At 44.7% G+C, this 16,022-nt stretch overlaps 1 protein-coding gene across 4 annotated transcripts in view; it reads right to left on the minus strand.

Annotated features, from left to right (window-relative positions):
• C10H1orf21 (chromosome 10 C1orf21 homolog) overlaps positions 1–16,022 on the minus strand; it is a 196,568-nt gene that overhangs the window by 102,814 nt on the left and 77,732 nt on the right. For all 4 annotated transcript variants that reach the window (XM_075988221.1, XM_075988223.1, XM_075988222.1 and 1 more), the window contains exon 2: positions 6,783–6,996. In XM_075988221.1, coding sequence (XP_075844336.1) covers positions 6,783–6,876 — 94 coding nt within the window. In that variant the 5' untranslated portion in view covers positions 6,877–6,996. The remainder of the gene's footprint in view (positions 1–6,782; positions 6,997–16,022) is intronic.

Genomic DNA, 16,022 nt, shown 5'->3' on the forward strand with positions numbered 1-16,022 from the left:
ACCTACTTAGTGCTTATTGTGTGTCACCATGCAACACCGCGTCTAAGGCCCACAACTCCATGACACCCCACACACTGCACAGAGGAGGACCTAAGTCGCTAGCCTGACAAGTCTGTGTGTCTGCGGGGAGCCAGTTTACCAGATTCCACCGCTCTGTGGACGACGTGACGGTGTTTCAGGTCCACCGAAAATACCCTAATTACCACAACAGACTCTCCAGACATCCTCGTTTAACAGTCAAGGCTGAGGTAAAGCAGGCAGTTAGCAATTACTTCCCCCAAAGCTCCAAACGCTGGTTTAGATCTAATGCTTCCCAACAGATAAGCTTATTCATGAAGAGGGAATCTCCTCAGTCCAGCTACCCTCTCCTCATTATACAAACAAAGCCCCGTCTTTAGTCAAGTGACCAAGGAGGGCTCTTAGCTTCAAGCTCCTCTCTTACTACAGAGGCGATAGTGCAGCTGCATGAACAAGCCTCATCAACTGAATGCCAGAGTCCAAAACTGTGTGTGTGATGCCTTGCGATCATTCAGTGGCAAAAGCGGCAGCCACACTCGAGCCCTAGGTGCTGGATTCTACACAGGAACTCCAAAAACTCCATGAAGCCAACCTGCCAGGCGGGCAATGCTAGGTGGAGATTGTCTAGAGACAGGCAGATGCCTCGGAAACTTCCTTTTGTTACACCAGCCAGGATTCCAGGAAGAAGCCAGTTTCAAACCCTTTGATGTCATTTGGGAAGGAAACACTGAGACTTGCCAAGGGTGAGGAGACGCTTCCCCTTCCACTCCTGCTGATGAGTCACTGTCTTAGACTCCCCTAGCTCCAAGCAAGCCTTGCTGCAGCTCCAGAGCGACACACAGAACACTGGAAGCTGCCAGAAGCACCAGCAGCTTCTCTTCTGCCTTGCACAGGGCCGAGCTCACTTCACTGCAGCCAGAGGGATCCAAGCAGCTGAAAAAACTTGACAAGACTCCTGGAGGACAACTGAGTACCTAAAGGGAACTGCGGGGGACACCCCCCCCACCCCAGGGCTCTGCCAGTAACCCTGTGATAATGGGAACTGAGGGCCAGAGTTCCAGATTAGAAAATCAATGGCTGTGTGACTCTGGATAAGGGCCTTGGTTTCCTCATTTTAATAATGATCATGGAATCCACAGAGAGGACAGGTTGTCTGTCGGTCTGTCTGTCTCTGTGTGTGTGTGATCACTGGACAGTAGATCACATTAGAGGCCCTGTTTTCTTGCAGGCATTTTTTGAAGATGAAGTAAGATTCTACAGGTGTCATGTGCCTAGTATGGTGCCCAGCACACTGGAGAAACTCAACTATCATTAGCTACCTGGTATGGCACAAGCAGTTTAAAAAAAAAAAAACTGAATTAATTAAATACTGTCAAGTCTCCAGAAACAGCTTCCCTCAGGCAGAAGAGTGTTGCCTCTCAAAGGCTTTAGCACCCAAGCAGACTGCAATTTTTTACAAAAAAGCATGTTTTTATATACTGGCCACCTGTGTTTCTTTTTACTATTAATAATGTATAGTAATATATGAAAGAGTGAGTTTCATGGTAGTTTTATACATGTGTATAAAGTATTTTGATTTTAATGAACCCTTCACACCCACACTTATACCACCCCCAGCTCCCAATACTCCCTCTTCCTTTGTTAGTGTCTTTTTAAAAAAGGTAATCCACACATAGAAAACAAGTGATATATTTGAGAAACAACTGTTTATTTCATATGTCCACTTTTTGACTGGATTATCAGATCTTTTGGTGTTTAGCTTTCTGAGTTCTTAGCTTCCACAACCATAACCTAGCCCTATCCAAGTCCCCCTAGACACCTCCAGCTTTAAGATTCTGGCTGTGTGGTTGTTGTGTTTTTGGATACAGGCTCTCACTAGGTAGTTCTGGCAGGTCCTGGAACTCACTCTGTAGACCAGGCTGGCCTCAAACTTGAGAGATTTGTCTTCCTCTGCTTCCCGAGTGCTGAGATTAAAGTGTGCCACCACTCCTGGCCTGGACTCTTGGTATTTCTAGTGGCTGCATGAAAAGTAAGCAGGTGCACATAATTTTAATAATGCAGTCTACTTAATCTGGAAGACCCAAATCATCATTTTAACATGTGAGCAATAGTAGAATTTTTAATGGGCTATTTTATATTACTTTCTACAGTAATTCTTCATTTTGTCCAAAATGTACAAGCATCTTGGGCCTAGCGACATCACCCACATACCAGAGCCACGTGCAGCCAATGGCTACTGTACCACACAAATACACATTCTCCTCTCTGTAATTACTGCAGGAGCAAAGTGTCCTTAATGAAGCTTCACTTTGTACAATCAACGTTATGAGGGATACACAATGAATTATTACTTTGCCTCCCACTGATCTGCACTTGTAAATACATCAGGAAGAATTTTATCATTTAATCTTCACCACTGCCCTGAGAAATTGGTCCCTACAGAGTTTTAGACAGGTCATAGACTGGTGTAAGAGTATCTCCCTCCCTCCCCCCCCCCCACGCACACACACGCTTCATGTTGTTACTTTATGTACCGCCAAGAATGAGAGGATATTTAAGTCCACATAAAGACAGCCGCCAGGTTCCTGACTCGCTTGCCAGCTTTTGATCTTACAATGGCAACCAAAAATTTTTACTACATCTACCCGCCTCTGTTTAAACATCAGGTGCTCCTTAAACCAGACTTAGCAGCACTTAGAGCCAGTTTCGTTACAAAAGGGGGCTGGTACGGTCAGTGTTCAACTTGACCTCTGGGTATCCCCTCTGCATCCGGCTCCTAGGTTCTCTGGAAACCTGGGTCCTCTGAAGAGTGTGCACTTTCTGCCCACAGCTTGCTAACCAACTGATAAGAGAGATTAGACTTATCAACAAATATACGACTTACTTTAAACACCAAAACAAAAGAGACGCTTTCCTGAGACCTTAGAAACAGCTCAGGCAGCAGTTTACCTTTGGAAAACAAAAAGATTTGAGGAGAAGAAAGTAGGAGAAAATTCACTCGGCAGCCTCACCTTCCTCACGTGGACGAGACGCACCATTTGAAAAGTTAGACAACCATGTGTAAAGAGAGGTCTGCAGCAGAGGCTTGAGGACTTCCTGGACAGTAGAGCTCACGGAAGATCCTCGCTAAGTGAAGCTGTGTGACTGGGCGTGGGGAGGACAGCAGCCAGGTCCCAGGGATCCACCAAACGGTGAGAAATAACACATCAGTACCATGAGGTGGGACGGAGTTTGAGGCTGTGTACTGTACAATAAGAGAACCTTGAAACTGCAAGAGAGCCTGATGGTGGTGGCGCACACCTTTAATCATAGCACTCGGGAGGCGGTGCTCTCTGTGAGTTCAAGGCCAGCCTGGTCTATAGAGCTAGTTCCAGGACAGGCTCCAAAGCTACTGAGAAACCTTGTCTCAAAACCGGGAACCTTGTACTATCTGTGAGAATACTGGGACAGGGGCTTTGCCCTGCAACTTAATTTAAGTAGAGAAACAAGGATGTATCTTGTCAAATTTAAACTACAGCATTCAGTAACAGCCCTTTCTTCAATACTGAATTTCTGGAATTCTACTGTCAGACTCTGGTAGGGTTTAAAAAAAAAAAAAGAATCTTTCATGACTAGTTATATTCTTGCTTTAATTAACATTGTACCACAAACTTGCAAATGTTTATGTTAAAAAAAACTAACAAGATAGTAAATACTGGGGGAAATAAAATTTCAATGAGTATTAGGGTAATTAAAAAACAACAAAGAAACAAACAAAGGCCACCTCAGCAGAGTCTTTAACTACACTTCCTATATTTGGACCACAAGGACGCATAGAGCCATAGAGGACTAGGCAGACCTGGGACAGTCTCATTACCCAAATTCTAGCTGCTCATTGCATGTATATCCTTGCACGCTTGCAGTGTGGTCAGGCACGTCCTTTTGTCCATCTTCACCTTGGGCCTGTCACCTGCTTTGACTCGTGAAATGTGGCATACATGCGCATCTATCCTTAGGACCCAGTTATGGGTGGTTCATACTCTTGTTCTTAGAAGGGATGGTTTGCCTTCAGTGGCTCAAGGTGTGTAGGACCAGGAAGATGAGAGATGAGTAAAGCAGCATCCCAGCTGACCCAGCAAGCAAAGCCACACTGCCTGTTGCACAACCCTGAGACTGAGAGTCTACCCAGCAACAGCTGGCGAGCAAATGCTAACTTCTAAGAAACACACTCGGTACACTAAAGAAACACAGTCTTCATGCATGTGCAAGCTGCAACTCAACAAGGAAAAAGATGGCTAGGCGGCACAGAATATAAATACTCTATACTGACATCACAAAATTTTGTCCTTGAGCCGGGCGGTGGTGGCGCACGCCTTTAAACCCAGCACTCGGGAGGCAGAGGCAGGCGGATCTCTGTGAGTTTGAGGCCAGCATGGTCTAGAAGAGCTAGATCCAGGACAGGAACCAAAAAGCTACAGAGAAACCCTGTCTCAGAAAAAAAAAAAAGAAAGGAAACAAAAACAAAATTTTGTCCTTGCAGTCTAAGATTTTATTTCTAAAGATTGTTATTTGATATTATTTTTCCTATAATTTAACCTTGACTTGGATTTCTTCACCTGCATTTTATTCTCCATTCAAACTGGAGTCTTCAAAACTCTGAGTATGTCTGCCACTACCTCCAGCCTTTTCTCATCTAGTTCTCTCCTGAACTCTTACCCGGCAAGTTTAGATTCTTCCAGGCCAGGTTTGCATGCCACTTCTGCAAAGAATTCATCCTGATTCTGCCTTTAAAGTTAAGACAGTCCATGCCTGAATCTTACCATGACAGGTATCTTCTGATATTTGACTTATTCTGCCTCACAACACTTCCCTATCCTTGTAAAAGACAGCAAGATCTGTGGACAGCAAGATCTGTGGGATATTTACCTCTGTAATCTCCATGATGCTTAGCGAAAGGCCTTAAACAGTAGACAGCGATGGGAAGCAGCCATACACTAGGGAAAGGCAAGGGATGAAGAGGTGACCCAGGGCCCCAGGATGCGGATGCTGATGCTGAATAGCCAGGAGGCTTTGAAGCAGTCAGCTTTTTGTGATTCAGCCTCTACATATGCAAATTGAGACAGCACATATTTCACAGGATTGTTGTGAAAATTCAACACGAAAATGAACGCAAATGCCTCCCGGTGTTGACATATGGTGGCAGCTCCATCTGAGGTAGCTCCCTTACAAAACTGATCATGACAGACCATCACACAGAGGCTAGTTTAAACAAATCCTGATGGTGGATCATTTTCTCTTAGCAGTTAAGGGTTACAATAATGACTCCAGTTACAATTAGCTGCTTTCCCACTATCTGCAGTTCCAGTGAGCTGGTGTCTGGCTTTGTTAAGATGCTCAAATATCCATTACTCCCTTACATTTCTAAATCCTCCAGATAGTCACCACAAGAGGCAAATTTGTCACAGGAACAGAACTTCTCATTCATGAGAATACATTTTAATAGAACAGTAGAAATTGCAGCTCCAGAACAATCATTACAATGGCTCAAATTCCAGGGCTGGGAGACGGTTCAGTCAGTTTAGAGCTTGCTTTATATGACAAAGACCTGAGTCTGTTCCCCAGAACTCATACAAAGAGGCCAGTGTAATTCCAACACTGGAGAGATGGAGATGAGCCGGGTCCCTGGGTCTTGTTCAGTCAAAGAGATCCTGTCTCAAAAAAAAAAACAAGGTAGACTATGTTTGGGGATAAATAATCCAAGGTTGCCCTCTGAATTATACACACGTACTCATCTGCATGCTTGTGTGTGTGCGTGCGTGCGTACACACACACACACACACACACACACAAAACTGTTGTCCAAGTGACAGCATCATTTGAGGATGACTGGGGGATGAGACATTTCTCAGTGAGAGTCCTTTTCCAGCAAGAGATTTTTAGAAATAAAAGAACTGTTTTTATTTATATTTTCAGTCAGTAGATATTACTATTGAAGTCATTTAGCAAAAGCTGTTAAAGATGCCCTGTACTAGCTTGAATTGTATATAGGTATTCACATTCCATCAGAGCAAAAATTGATTTTTCAAAAGACAAACCCAAGGTCAAGAAGCTCAAAATCCAGTAAGTGACCTAGGCTTGGTGCATATGGACGGGGAAAGAGTCTCTGGGTCCAGAGTCTACAGGCTACTGAAGCAGCGGCAAACACCACCCTACTCCACTGGTCCCCCCAAGTAATGAAGACCCAGACTCCCAGAGCTTCTGGAAGCTGAGTTTCTATGTGGAGCATATTCACTTTTAAAGGCTGCTTTTTTGGGGGGAGGAGGGGAAGAGAAGAGGCCACGAAACTGTGATTTGTGTGACTTTTGTACTAGGAACACAATAACTACTCTTCGTTATATGTTTTAATATGGATTCACGCTATTAGCCCTACAACACACCCACATTCTCATTTACAAGCCTCCACTCACTCCACTCCCAGCTTGTATTTTCAGTTGTCACCCACCAGAACACACACAGCACTGCCTGATGTAAACTGACGAAACCTCTTCGGTTCTTTAGGTTGAATGTGAACTCTTGTATAAACACCTCTGTGATCCTCCCTCCCGAGCCTCCCTAAGTACACATGATATAAACCGACAATAGGAAAAAAAGATCTGTGTTGATTTCACTCAAGTCTCGCCGCCACTCTGACCCGGCGGAAGACAAGAATCAGTCAGGTTACTCACTGCCACCAAAGTGAAAGGCCTGGGACTGCCAGGCCAAGAGCAAAGTGTGCGAGCACTCACCGCCAAACACATCTCCGTTCTGGTAGTTCTTCCCTTTCTGAGCCTCCTCTTCATTTTGAACAGTAGCAACATGCTTGGCAGAGGCACAGCCCATAGTCTCATTCGGTCAGCTTCAGCCGGGCTGAACTGCAAATCATCTCTACAGACACGGGGACATTTTTCTTCTTCTCAAAGGAAATCCACTTCGTCGTTGCGTTGGTCACAGTGCGTGCACCTGTAAGCAGAGAAAGCTGGATGAGAAGGGGAGACTCCATGCCTGGGATTGCTCCATGCTGGGTGGGGGATTGCACAGCCCAATTCCACACTTGGTATAGTGTGGCCATCCCCTCTCAATCCCTGCTGAGAAACAACCTAGGAAGGCCTGCCACACACAATGCATGTTGGGAAGGAGCATTTTCAAAGAGATGTAGAATGTCTATATTTTTCAAGGAAATGAGAACCACTGACTGGGCACCCCGGGCTTACAGACTTGCTGATGTTCTGAAACCTCAAAATGTCTAGAATAAATAAAACACTAGGAAGAGCCACAGTGAAACTCTTTGCCATCCCTCCCTGCAGGCCAGGGCTCAAAAGTTTTCTTGGTTTCAGGAGACCATTTTCCTCCTCAGACTGAAACATATACTAGGTTATTCATCTAGACTAGGCTACACATCTGGAATAGGCTATGCATCATCTGGAGTAGACTACAGGCCTGGAGTAAGCTCTGCATCCGGAGTAGGCTCTGCATCTGGAGTAGGCTACACATCCGGAGTAAGCTACGCATCCGGAGAAGGATACGCATCCGGAGTAGGCTACCCATCTGGCTACGCATCTAGACTAGGCTACGCGTCCGGACTAGGCTAGGCATCTGGAGTAGGCTACACATCCGGAGTAGGCTACGCATCCGGACTAGGCTATGCTTCGGGACTAGGCTACACGTCCGGACTAGGCTATGCATCCGGAGTAGGCTACACATCCGGAGTAGGCTACACATCCGGAGTAGGCTACACATCCGGAGTAGGCTACACATCCGGAGTAGGCTACACATCCGGAGTAGGCTACACATCCGGACTAGGCTACGCGTCCGGACTAGGCTACGCTTCCGGACTAGGGTATGCATCCTGACTAGACTATGCATCCGGAGTAGGCTACGCATCTGGAGTAGGCTATGAATTTGGAGTCTAGTTACTAGAGTTGAGAATTAGGCTTCCTTGTGTTCGCTTTTGGCTTAGCTCTCACTGTTTTAAGGACTGAGGAGAAAACGTAAGGAGAGAGAGAAAAACACCGCTCAGTTAGTTGTCTAATTCCAGGCTTGGCCTCTGTGTGCCAACTGGTCTCTCGTATAGGCATAAGGACTGTTAATGAATAGGTCACTCAGAGCTAATCCCCGTTCTATTAGAGTGAGATGCCCTTCCCTGCAACACTGATAGGAGCTGCCCCGGATTCTCAGGGTTTGCTGTGCCCAGTGTGCGCTGATATTTTCATTTTGTTTTGTTCTTTCTGCATTTCCACCAGTCTTACCCAGCCCTTCCAGTGCTGTAAACGAGGGGCTACAATCTCGAAGCTGTCTGTTGAAATCCCCCCTTCCACACCCCTTACCAACATAACCCTGACCTCTCGAGCCCTTGGCAGCACCAACACAGCACCGTTCTTTTTCAACTCCCACCAACACCCACATCCCACATCCCACCATTTCTGCTACGAACAATTGAGCCTGTCAAGTCTCCCAGATGGTGTTACCAAAGCACAGTGCAAGCCTCACTTTTCAGCAAAACTGCTGGACCCTAGGCCCTTCTTAGAATGCAAAGGACATCAATAGAAATCACATCATTTAAGCCATAAAACCTCAGCAAAGAGCATTTTCCCAACATCCTGATTAATTTAATAAATGAAATTAAATGTAAATATAATGATCATGCAAATAATGACTGCAATAAATACTACAGTGATAACATATACATATATATGACAATAAATACTATGACATATGTTATCTGTATATAATCCCTCAGATGAGTCTCTTATTAAGGGCCATTAGAAGAAAGTATAAGACTGCTTACAGAAATATTACAAATCATGACACTCTGATTCTTAGAGAGTTGATGCTCACACCTCCTTCACACACCATTTTCATCTAAGGCTCTATGAGATCTAGGTCTATGGGTGTACGTACTAATACACATGCACAGGAGCTATTTTATGACTTAGCAGTTCTGCCTTTGAAACAACTATACGCCTCAGGATCCTGACAGTGACGTGCTTCTGACAATGAAAAAGGATATACACACACAGTAAGGGATGTGGTAGAACGCAGAATCCAAAAGCCGTCAAATTCTGACTGGGTGGGGGCAGCGACTAGACAGAGGAAGTGAGATTTCTGTGCCGTCACAAGGCGAGGTAGAAACTGACCAGTCTGAGAACACAGCGACAGCATACAGATGTGGGGAGCAGATGAACAGGAACTGAGCTGGGGAAAGACAGAGCAGGCCTGTGCGCTTGCTCCAGAGGGGTCAAGGCAGGAAGAGGCTGCAGGGCTGATGCTTTGTGAAGAGCCTCAAGAAGGTGGGGCTGACCAACTCCATCCAGCTTAACACAGCTGGAATCGTCATCGCAGGAGGGCTTCTTGTGAGACTATTAGACTAGTAACACGGTTACCCACTCTGCCTACCTCGTCCAGTTTCTGAAGAATCAGCACTGAAACAAGAGATGGGACTGGTCTCTACAGGTAGGAGAGAGCAGGTGAGAAACCCTCCCTGGCTCATGGCAGCTGGAGTTCTAGCTGCCCACGCTGCATGGTTTCCGGTTTCTGTGAGCCCTTTCTCAGGCCGGCATCTCCTCCATCCTCAGCTTGCCAGCAAAGGGGAAGGTCACAGGTGGGGAGGGAAGCCCCTTCCTTTCCAAATAGGAAATCTACAAGCAGTCTGCCTCACACAGGCACAGGGAGACAAACCACTCAAACAGGAACCTGTCCTTGCCTCTTGTCACCTCTTCAGAACCGACGAAGCGAAAACAGGAGAAAGAAATGGAAAGGAATTAGGCCAATCACCCAGGAGTCCTGAGAACTGAGAGACAACATCCTACCCTTCCCCATTCACCTCAGTTTGTTTTGTTTTCCAGTCTAAGTTCACATTTGAAATTTCATGCTTCTTATGTAGAGACTGAAGCCACACGCCTGCCCACGTGGGTGAAAGCAGAACAGAGCTAACCCTGCATATGCTACGTTTGTCCTTAGATACATATCCGTGACAATTATTTTACAAATTAGACACTTAAGAGAGTGTTGGTGACTAGCAACAAAACAGAACCATTGTGCGGCACTAAAACACGCGTGAACGTATTATTCTCCTGGGAATGAGTCAGGAACATTAGAACCTTCAATGATTTCAAGTCACTGAAACCAGTGGAAGCTGTAACCAGAGGCGCGGAGAGATTCATATCAGAATCTGACAGGAACAAACCTTCTGACCCAGAGAAGCATTTCATGACGCTCCTCATTCGTAAAAGCTGGGCTTCAATTAAAATTTTACTTGGGTGTAAAAAGTTAGTGATATGGAAAAGAACATGTTGCTTCAGGCTAACAAAGATGAGATAATTTAAGACAATGTAAGATGCTTCTTAAAAGAATGTCTCTGTTATTCAATACTGGAGTGAGGGTCAGGTTAATAGGTACGAGCACAATCTGTATCCAATTCACACGATTCCATAGGAAGTTTCAGTTTAATTACTTATATATTTAGCATACATTATATCATGTAATATCACAGAGAGTGGGGAGAGAGAGAAAAAGGGAAAGGGGAAGGGGAGGGGGAAGAAGTGAGGGAGAAAGGGCGAGAAACCGTGAACTCCTGGGCTTAAGAGATCTTCATTTCAGCCTCTCATGTGGCTCGGACTATGGGCATGCACCGCCACATCCAGCTCATTGTGTTTTGATAAACGGCCACTCAGTAAGCACTCCCTCGCCAGCATCAGTGTAGAGTTTATTTTTTTAAATATATTATATAGCTTGTAGCATTAATTTGATTTTAAAAGTGACACTTTCAAGGTTTACAGCTATTTTATTAAGATCACTCCGTTGGTGGTGATGGAATCATTTGAGGGGCAGATCTCCAATTCCTAGCCCAGATCACCGAGGAAAAGTTCTGACTATGTCATAAGCGCTTGTCCAATCATTCAATCATTTAATTAGCGGCTGTTAATCGAAAACTCCTTAGTAATACACCGTGATTGGTAGGCACCAAGCACACAGTTGTAAGCAAGATGAGATACGATTTTCCCCTCTGCCCCCATAGGATACAAATGATCACTGAAACCGGTCATTAGACCAGTTTTGCAGCATTGTGGTCCAGCTACTGCAGATTAAGTACAGAGCCAACAGGGAGTTTACCACAAGGGCACCTGGCTCCACTTTGAGCAAGTGAGTCTAGAGAGGTGCTGGGGTTGAGACCAGACCACAACTAAGGAGTCATCATTAAATCACCTTTGAACTGCACAATCTTTCATCCTAGCATGTCACGTCAAGGTTTCATCTCCACTTACAATTCTCTCACTCAACTTGAATTCAACTTAAGACTTCCTTCTGCACAAACTTGCAGAAATGTCTCCCCGGAAGACTGCCAGAATCACCTGCTCGCGAAAACTCCCCTTCGGTTTGTCCCCTTCCCAGAAACACTGGCTTCCTTTCAGCTTCCCTGTCTCCTTTAGCTGGCTGGGGTTCTTCCCCAACCCCCACCTGGCCTACTCATTTACGCCTCTGAGGCAAGGCTCAGGGTGCACACGCCTGCAGAGCCCACATTTCCACCTCTCGCTATTAACAGCACGCTACTGCTTGAAGTTGCACATCACAGGGTGGGAGCTGAACTGAAGCATCTCTTTGAAGTCTGATGGACACTTCTAACACTGACTCACAGGCTGGTTTGTTTTCAAGCTAAAGAATCTATGAGACAGGCCCATCAGACAGCTCAGAAAACAGAGCCAAAACAACTGCTTATGGCTTTGTGTGTACTTCTCCTCAGATGACTGGAGCCGACATAACATGCGCAATGTCCTCACAACGTGAAAACCACAATACCACGGACTAACCTAATCCAATGTCATCTTTAGAGACCATTTCCCCATTTTTTTTTATAAAATGCATCAGCAAATCTATAAACCTAATTCAATTTTTTATGAAGGACTTTAAAGATGTGTGACCGTGTGTGCGCATCCCTTCCCTGTCTTTCCACGCCTCTTGCAACATCCTAAGGAGCGTGATTATTACTCCACACTAACTCATGGTATAGCGTGGGAAGTTCTGTCCATATGCACCCCTACCACATACCGCATAATTCAGCCCTATTAAATAGGAAAGGCGGGCTTTCACTTTAAAAATCACTTCCATAAAACTCAAAAATGAAGCAAGAAAAATTTTATTTTTGAGGAAAATCAAAGAAATAAATGAATCCTTTGTTTAAACAAAAAAGATTTTGGATTATGCAATGTTATAGGTAACCTTGTCTCCCACTAGTTAACCAGAGACCTTTCCATTTTGGATAAAAATATTAAAGACAATTTTCTTGTGAAGAAAAACACATCTGGAAAATAAATAAATAAAAAAATGGTAAAATCCATAAAGAAAGCCTAGGCCAGAAAGAACATGGATATAAAGGCCCACACGAGGCCTGCAGGACTGGAAAGAAACCAAACTCTGATTGCAATGGGCACACAGAGGGCTATGAAGTCAGCAATTAAGAAAAGGATGTAGTTGCATTATGAATAGACCAGGGTGAAGTGGTCCCTTTTGTATTTTTAATTAAAAAGGAAAAGCAAGACAAGACAGCATCTAGAAGCTCCTCTCTCACTGAAGAGTCAGCATCCAAGCGCCTTAAAAAACACACACACACAGACACACAGACACAGACACACACACACACACAATATATATATATATATATATATATATACATACAACTAATCAGTCTGTCTGCACATCTGCTGTATCTCCCAGTAATGAGTGCTAACACAAAAGCCCACTTGGGGGGAGACGAAAGGAAACTTAAAAGTGATTTCTAATCTTGAAGCTTTGCTATCCCTGAGCTACTGTTAACACCTTTTCACATCATCGTGATTGCTAAAAATACATAAAGATGTCACGTTTGACATGAAGGTATCTGGAAGTCAAATCTTCTGTTAGCATCAAAGAACATTCTCACCTCTCCCCTCACACTCATGTGGCATCACGGTGATTGGCACTATGCTATTAACTCCCAAGACACGTGGATTCTGACTTCTGTTTTTGCTGTGGGACAATGGTCTATACCCTGTCACTTGTGTTTTAATAACATGCTGATTGGCCAGTAGCCAGGCAGAAAGTATAGGTGGGCAACCAGGCAGGAAGCAGAGGTGGGGCGATGAGAAAAGGAGAATTCTGGGAAGAGGTAATGGTCAGTCTGCAGTCGTCATCCAAACACAGAGGAAGCAAGATGAGAATGCCTCGCTGATGTGGCTAACACAGATAAGAATTATGGGCTAATTAAGATGTAAGAAAGAGTTAATAAGAAGCCTGAGCTAATAGGCCAAGCAGTGAATTAATTAATACAGTTTCTGTGTGATTATTTCGGGGCTAAGTGGCTGGGAACCAATAAGTGGCCTCCTTCCTACAAACAAACAATCAATCAAAAAACCACTTTCTTCATTAGCAGATGCCTGTAAGCTTGGATTTCTTAGAATTGTACAGGGTAGTAAAATTACTTCTGATAATGGCTGGCTTATGTCCAGGTTATGGCTTCAATGTGCAAAAACTGAAAAACAGAACAAACCTCAGCTCCTTTCCCCTTTCTCTATTCTGGCTTTCATAAACAAAATTAATTCTTAGAACGCTTCTTGTAGGGAACTGGTTAGGAAAAGCTGCGTAACGACCGTCCTTCGAGCTCAGGACAAGAACTCTGTGCCACTAGCGTGTGCCCCCTAACTCTATTGCTGTGTTACCTGTATAGATAAACTGAAGTCTGTGAGCAGGAGCATGACTTCTGGGAAGGCAGCCAGCCAAAGAGCTCTTGATTAAAACCACACACCTACAGTAGCGTGAACTCTCAAAGTTAGTCCTGCAGAAGTCCCAAATTCTGCTCCTAGTTTCTGTATTGGGTGGCCTACAACTGCCTATAACTCTGGCTCCAGAAGATCCAACTCCCTCTGAGCTCTACAGCCCCTCCCCCACCTACGCACGTGGTACACACACAAACTCTATCCTCTCCCCGCTCTCTCTCACTCACACATACACAAAAATAAAATGAATCTTAAAACAATTCAATCAAACAAGCAGGAACCAGAAACAAACAAGTCTTCATACCTTGGATACAACAAAGGACTACATGGATTTTATTTGAAAACTTAATTTGGTATTGATATTTCAGAATGGATATATTTAAGATGGCCAGAATTAGTAACACTTTTAAATAAAGTAGGGACACTGAAAAGACCCTAAAATCTTGAATTGCAGTTTCTTTATAAATATAAATACATATGTAAAAATAAATATAAATAAAAATATAAACACACCTCTTACGTCTTCCCTCCTGAAATAACTTCCCCTCTTCCTTCTAGTGTCTGAACCAAAATACACGGAATGCTCCCACAAGAGGCTGGTGCCCCCTCTGACCTAAGAGCTCGTTCGGAGATCTCAGCCTTACATCCAACTATGTGTGGAGTCTGGGAGGGCTAGTGGCTCACGAAACCCAGACTGCAGGGCAGACGGCTGCTCACTGAGACACACACTTCTACAGGAAAGCCTCGGCTACCTCAAACCCTACCTTCTGGAACCTTTATACTTTCTCTTACTGTTTATGATCTGGAAGGGCCCTGAAAGCTTGGAGAATTTAACAGGTAAAACCTCCTCGTGGATGGGAAGACGTTTCTGTCACAGAGACACCATCCTAATGAGCTAGGAAATTACACCCAGGGCCTTGTGGGAAAGGACGTGTAGGCAACTTCCTCACTTCAGCACGTCTTGGGTCTCACCTGTATGATGAGATCAGGCCTTGTGAATGGAGACAAAAGGATGACCTATGGCAAGCACCTAAGAGGATACCTGCCTGGCATGGAGAAACCAACCAAGTAAGTACCTATTGTCACAGTCCTCACTATTAATGGGACATTGGTGAAGAAAACTGGAAAGAATAAACAGAGGGTCAGTAAGCTGTGGCAGGTTATTGGTTCTAGTAAACTAACGTTAGCAGGCTGACCCAACATGAAGAGTTCAGTGGGAGAGCACCCTCTCTGCAGGAGAAGCGCGTGACCCAGTACCAGGTGTCTCAATTAGGGTTTCTACTACTGAGATGAAACACCATGACCAAAAAGCTCACTGGGGAGGAAGGGGTTCATTTGGCTTATGCTTCCAGATCATAGTTAATCACTGGAGGAAGTCAGAACAGGAACTCAAGCAGGACTGAAACCTGGAGGCAGGAGCTGATGCTGAGGCCACGGAGGGGTGCTGCTTAGTGGCTTGCTTCCCCTGGCTTGCTCAGTCTGCTTTCTTATAAAAGCCAGGACCATAAGCCCACGGATGGCAACACCCGCCATGGGCTAGGCTCTTCCATTGATCACTAATTGAGAAAATGGATCTCATGGAGGCATTTCCTCAATTGAGGCTCCTTCCTCTCTGATGACTCTAGCTGTGTCAAGCTGACACACACAACCAGCCATTACACCAACTGTTTCTGTTATGCTGGGTTGGGGGTCGCCAGTCTGTGTGTAGCATGTCCCAAAGCTCTACAGGCAAAGGCTGTGTGCAAACACACCACAGGTCAGAAAGCGACACTTGGTCTCAGCTCCAGTGAGCATGAAGCTTGTTCTTACCAACTTATGCATCTGTCTCTTTCACCAAGGGATTCCCAGGATTACAGCCTGTCTGAGGAATTTCTCTCTGTATTCTGTGCACCACACTGGCAGGCCAACAGTGGGTAAATCAATGGCCAATGAACAAAATAGCTTGGAAATTTCTTTTCTCAGAGATATGGCTCATAATCATTTTAAGGAAGGGAATCTGCCTTCAACCCTATCTTCTTTACTTTAGTGGACAGTGACATCTTCACCATAACACCAATGATCAAAGTTCAAAATGTTCATCTGGGTCATCACAGAGAACTGAAAATGTTCAGTATATTTCTCCCCTCAAAGACAGAAGAGGACTAGTGAAGAATTTTCAAAGCTTTTGGCCCTAATCTGTCCTGAGAAATGTGCTATTATTCTGACCTTTTTTGTTTTTTTGACAACATGTTTTATTGTCCA

Source organism: Microtus pennsylvanicus, chromosome 10 (assembly GCF_037038515.1).
Source record: "Microtus pennsylvanicus isolate mMicPen1 chromosome 10, mMicPen1.hap1, whole genome shotgun sequence".
Classification (NCBI taxonomy): Eukaryota; Metazoa; Chordata; class Mammalia; order Rodentia; family Cricetidae; genus Microtus; species Microtus pennsylvanicus.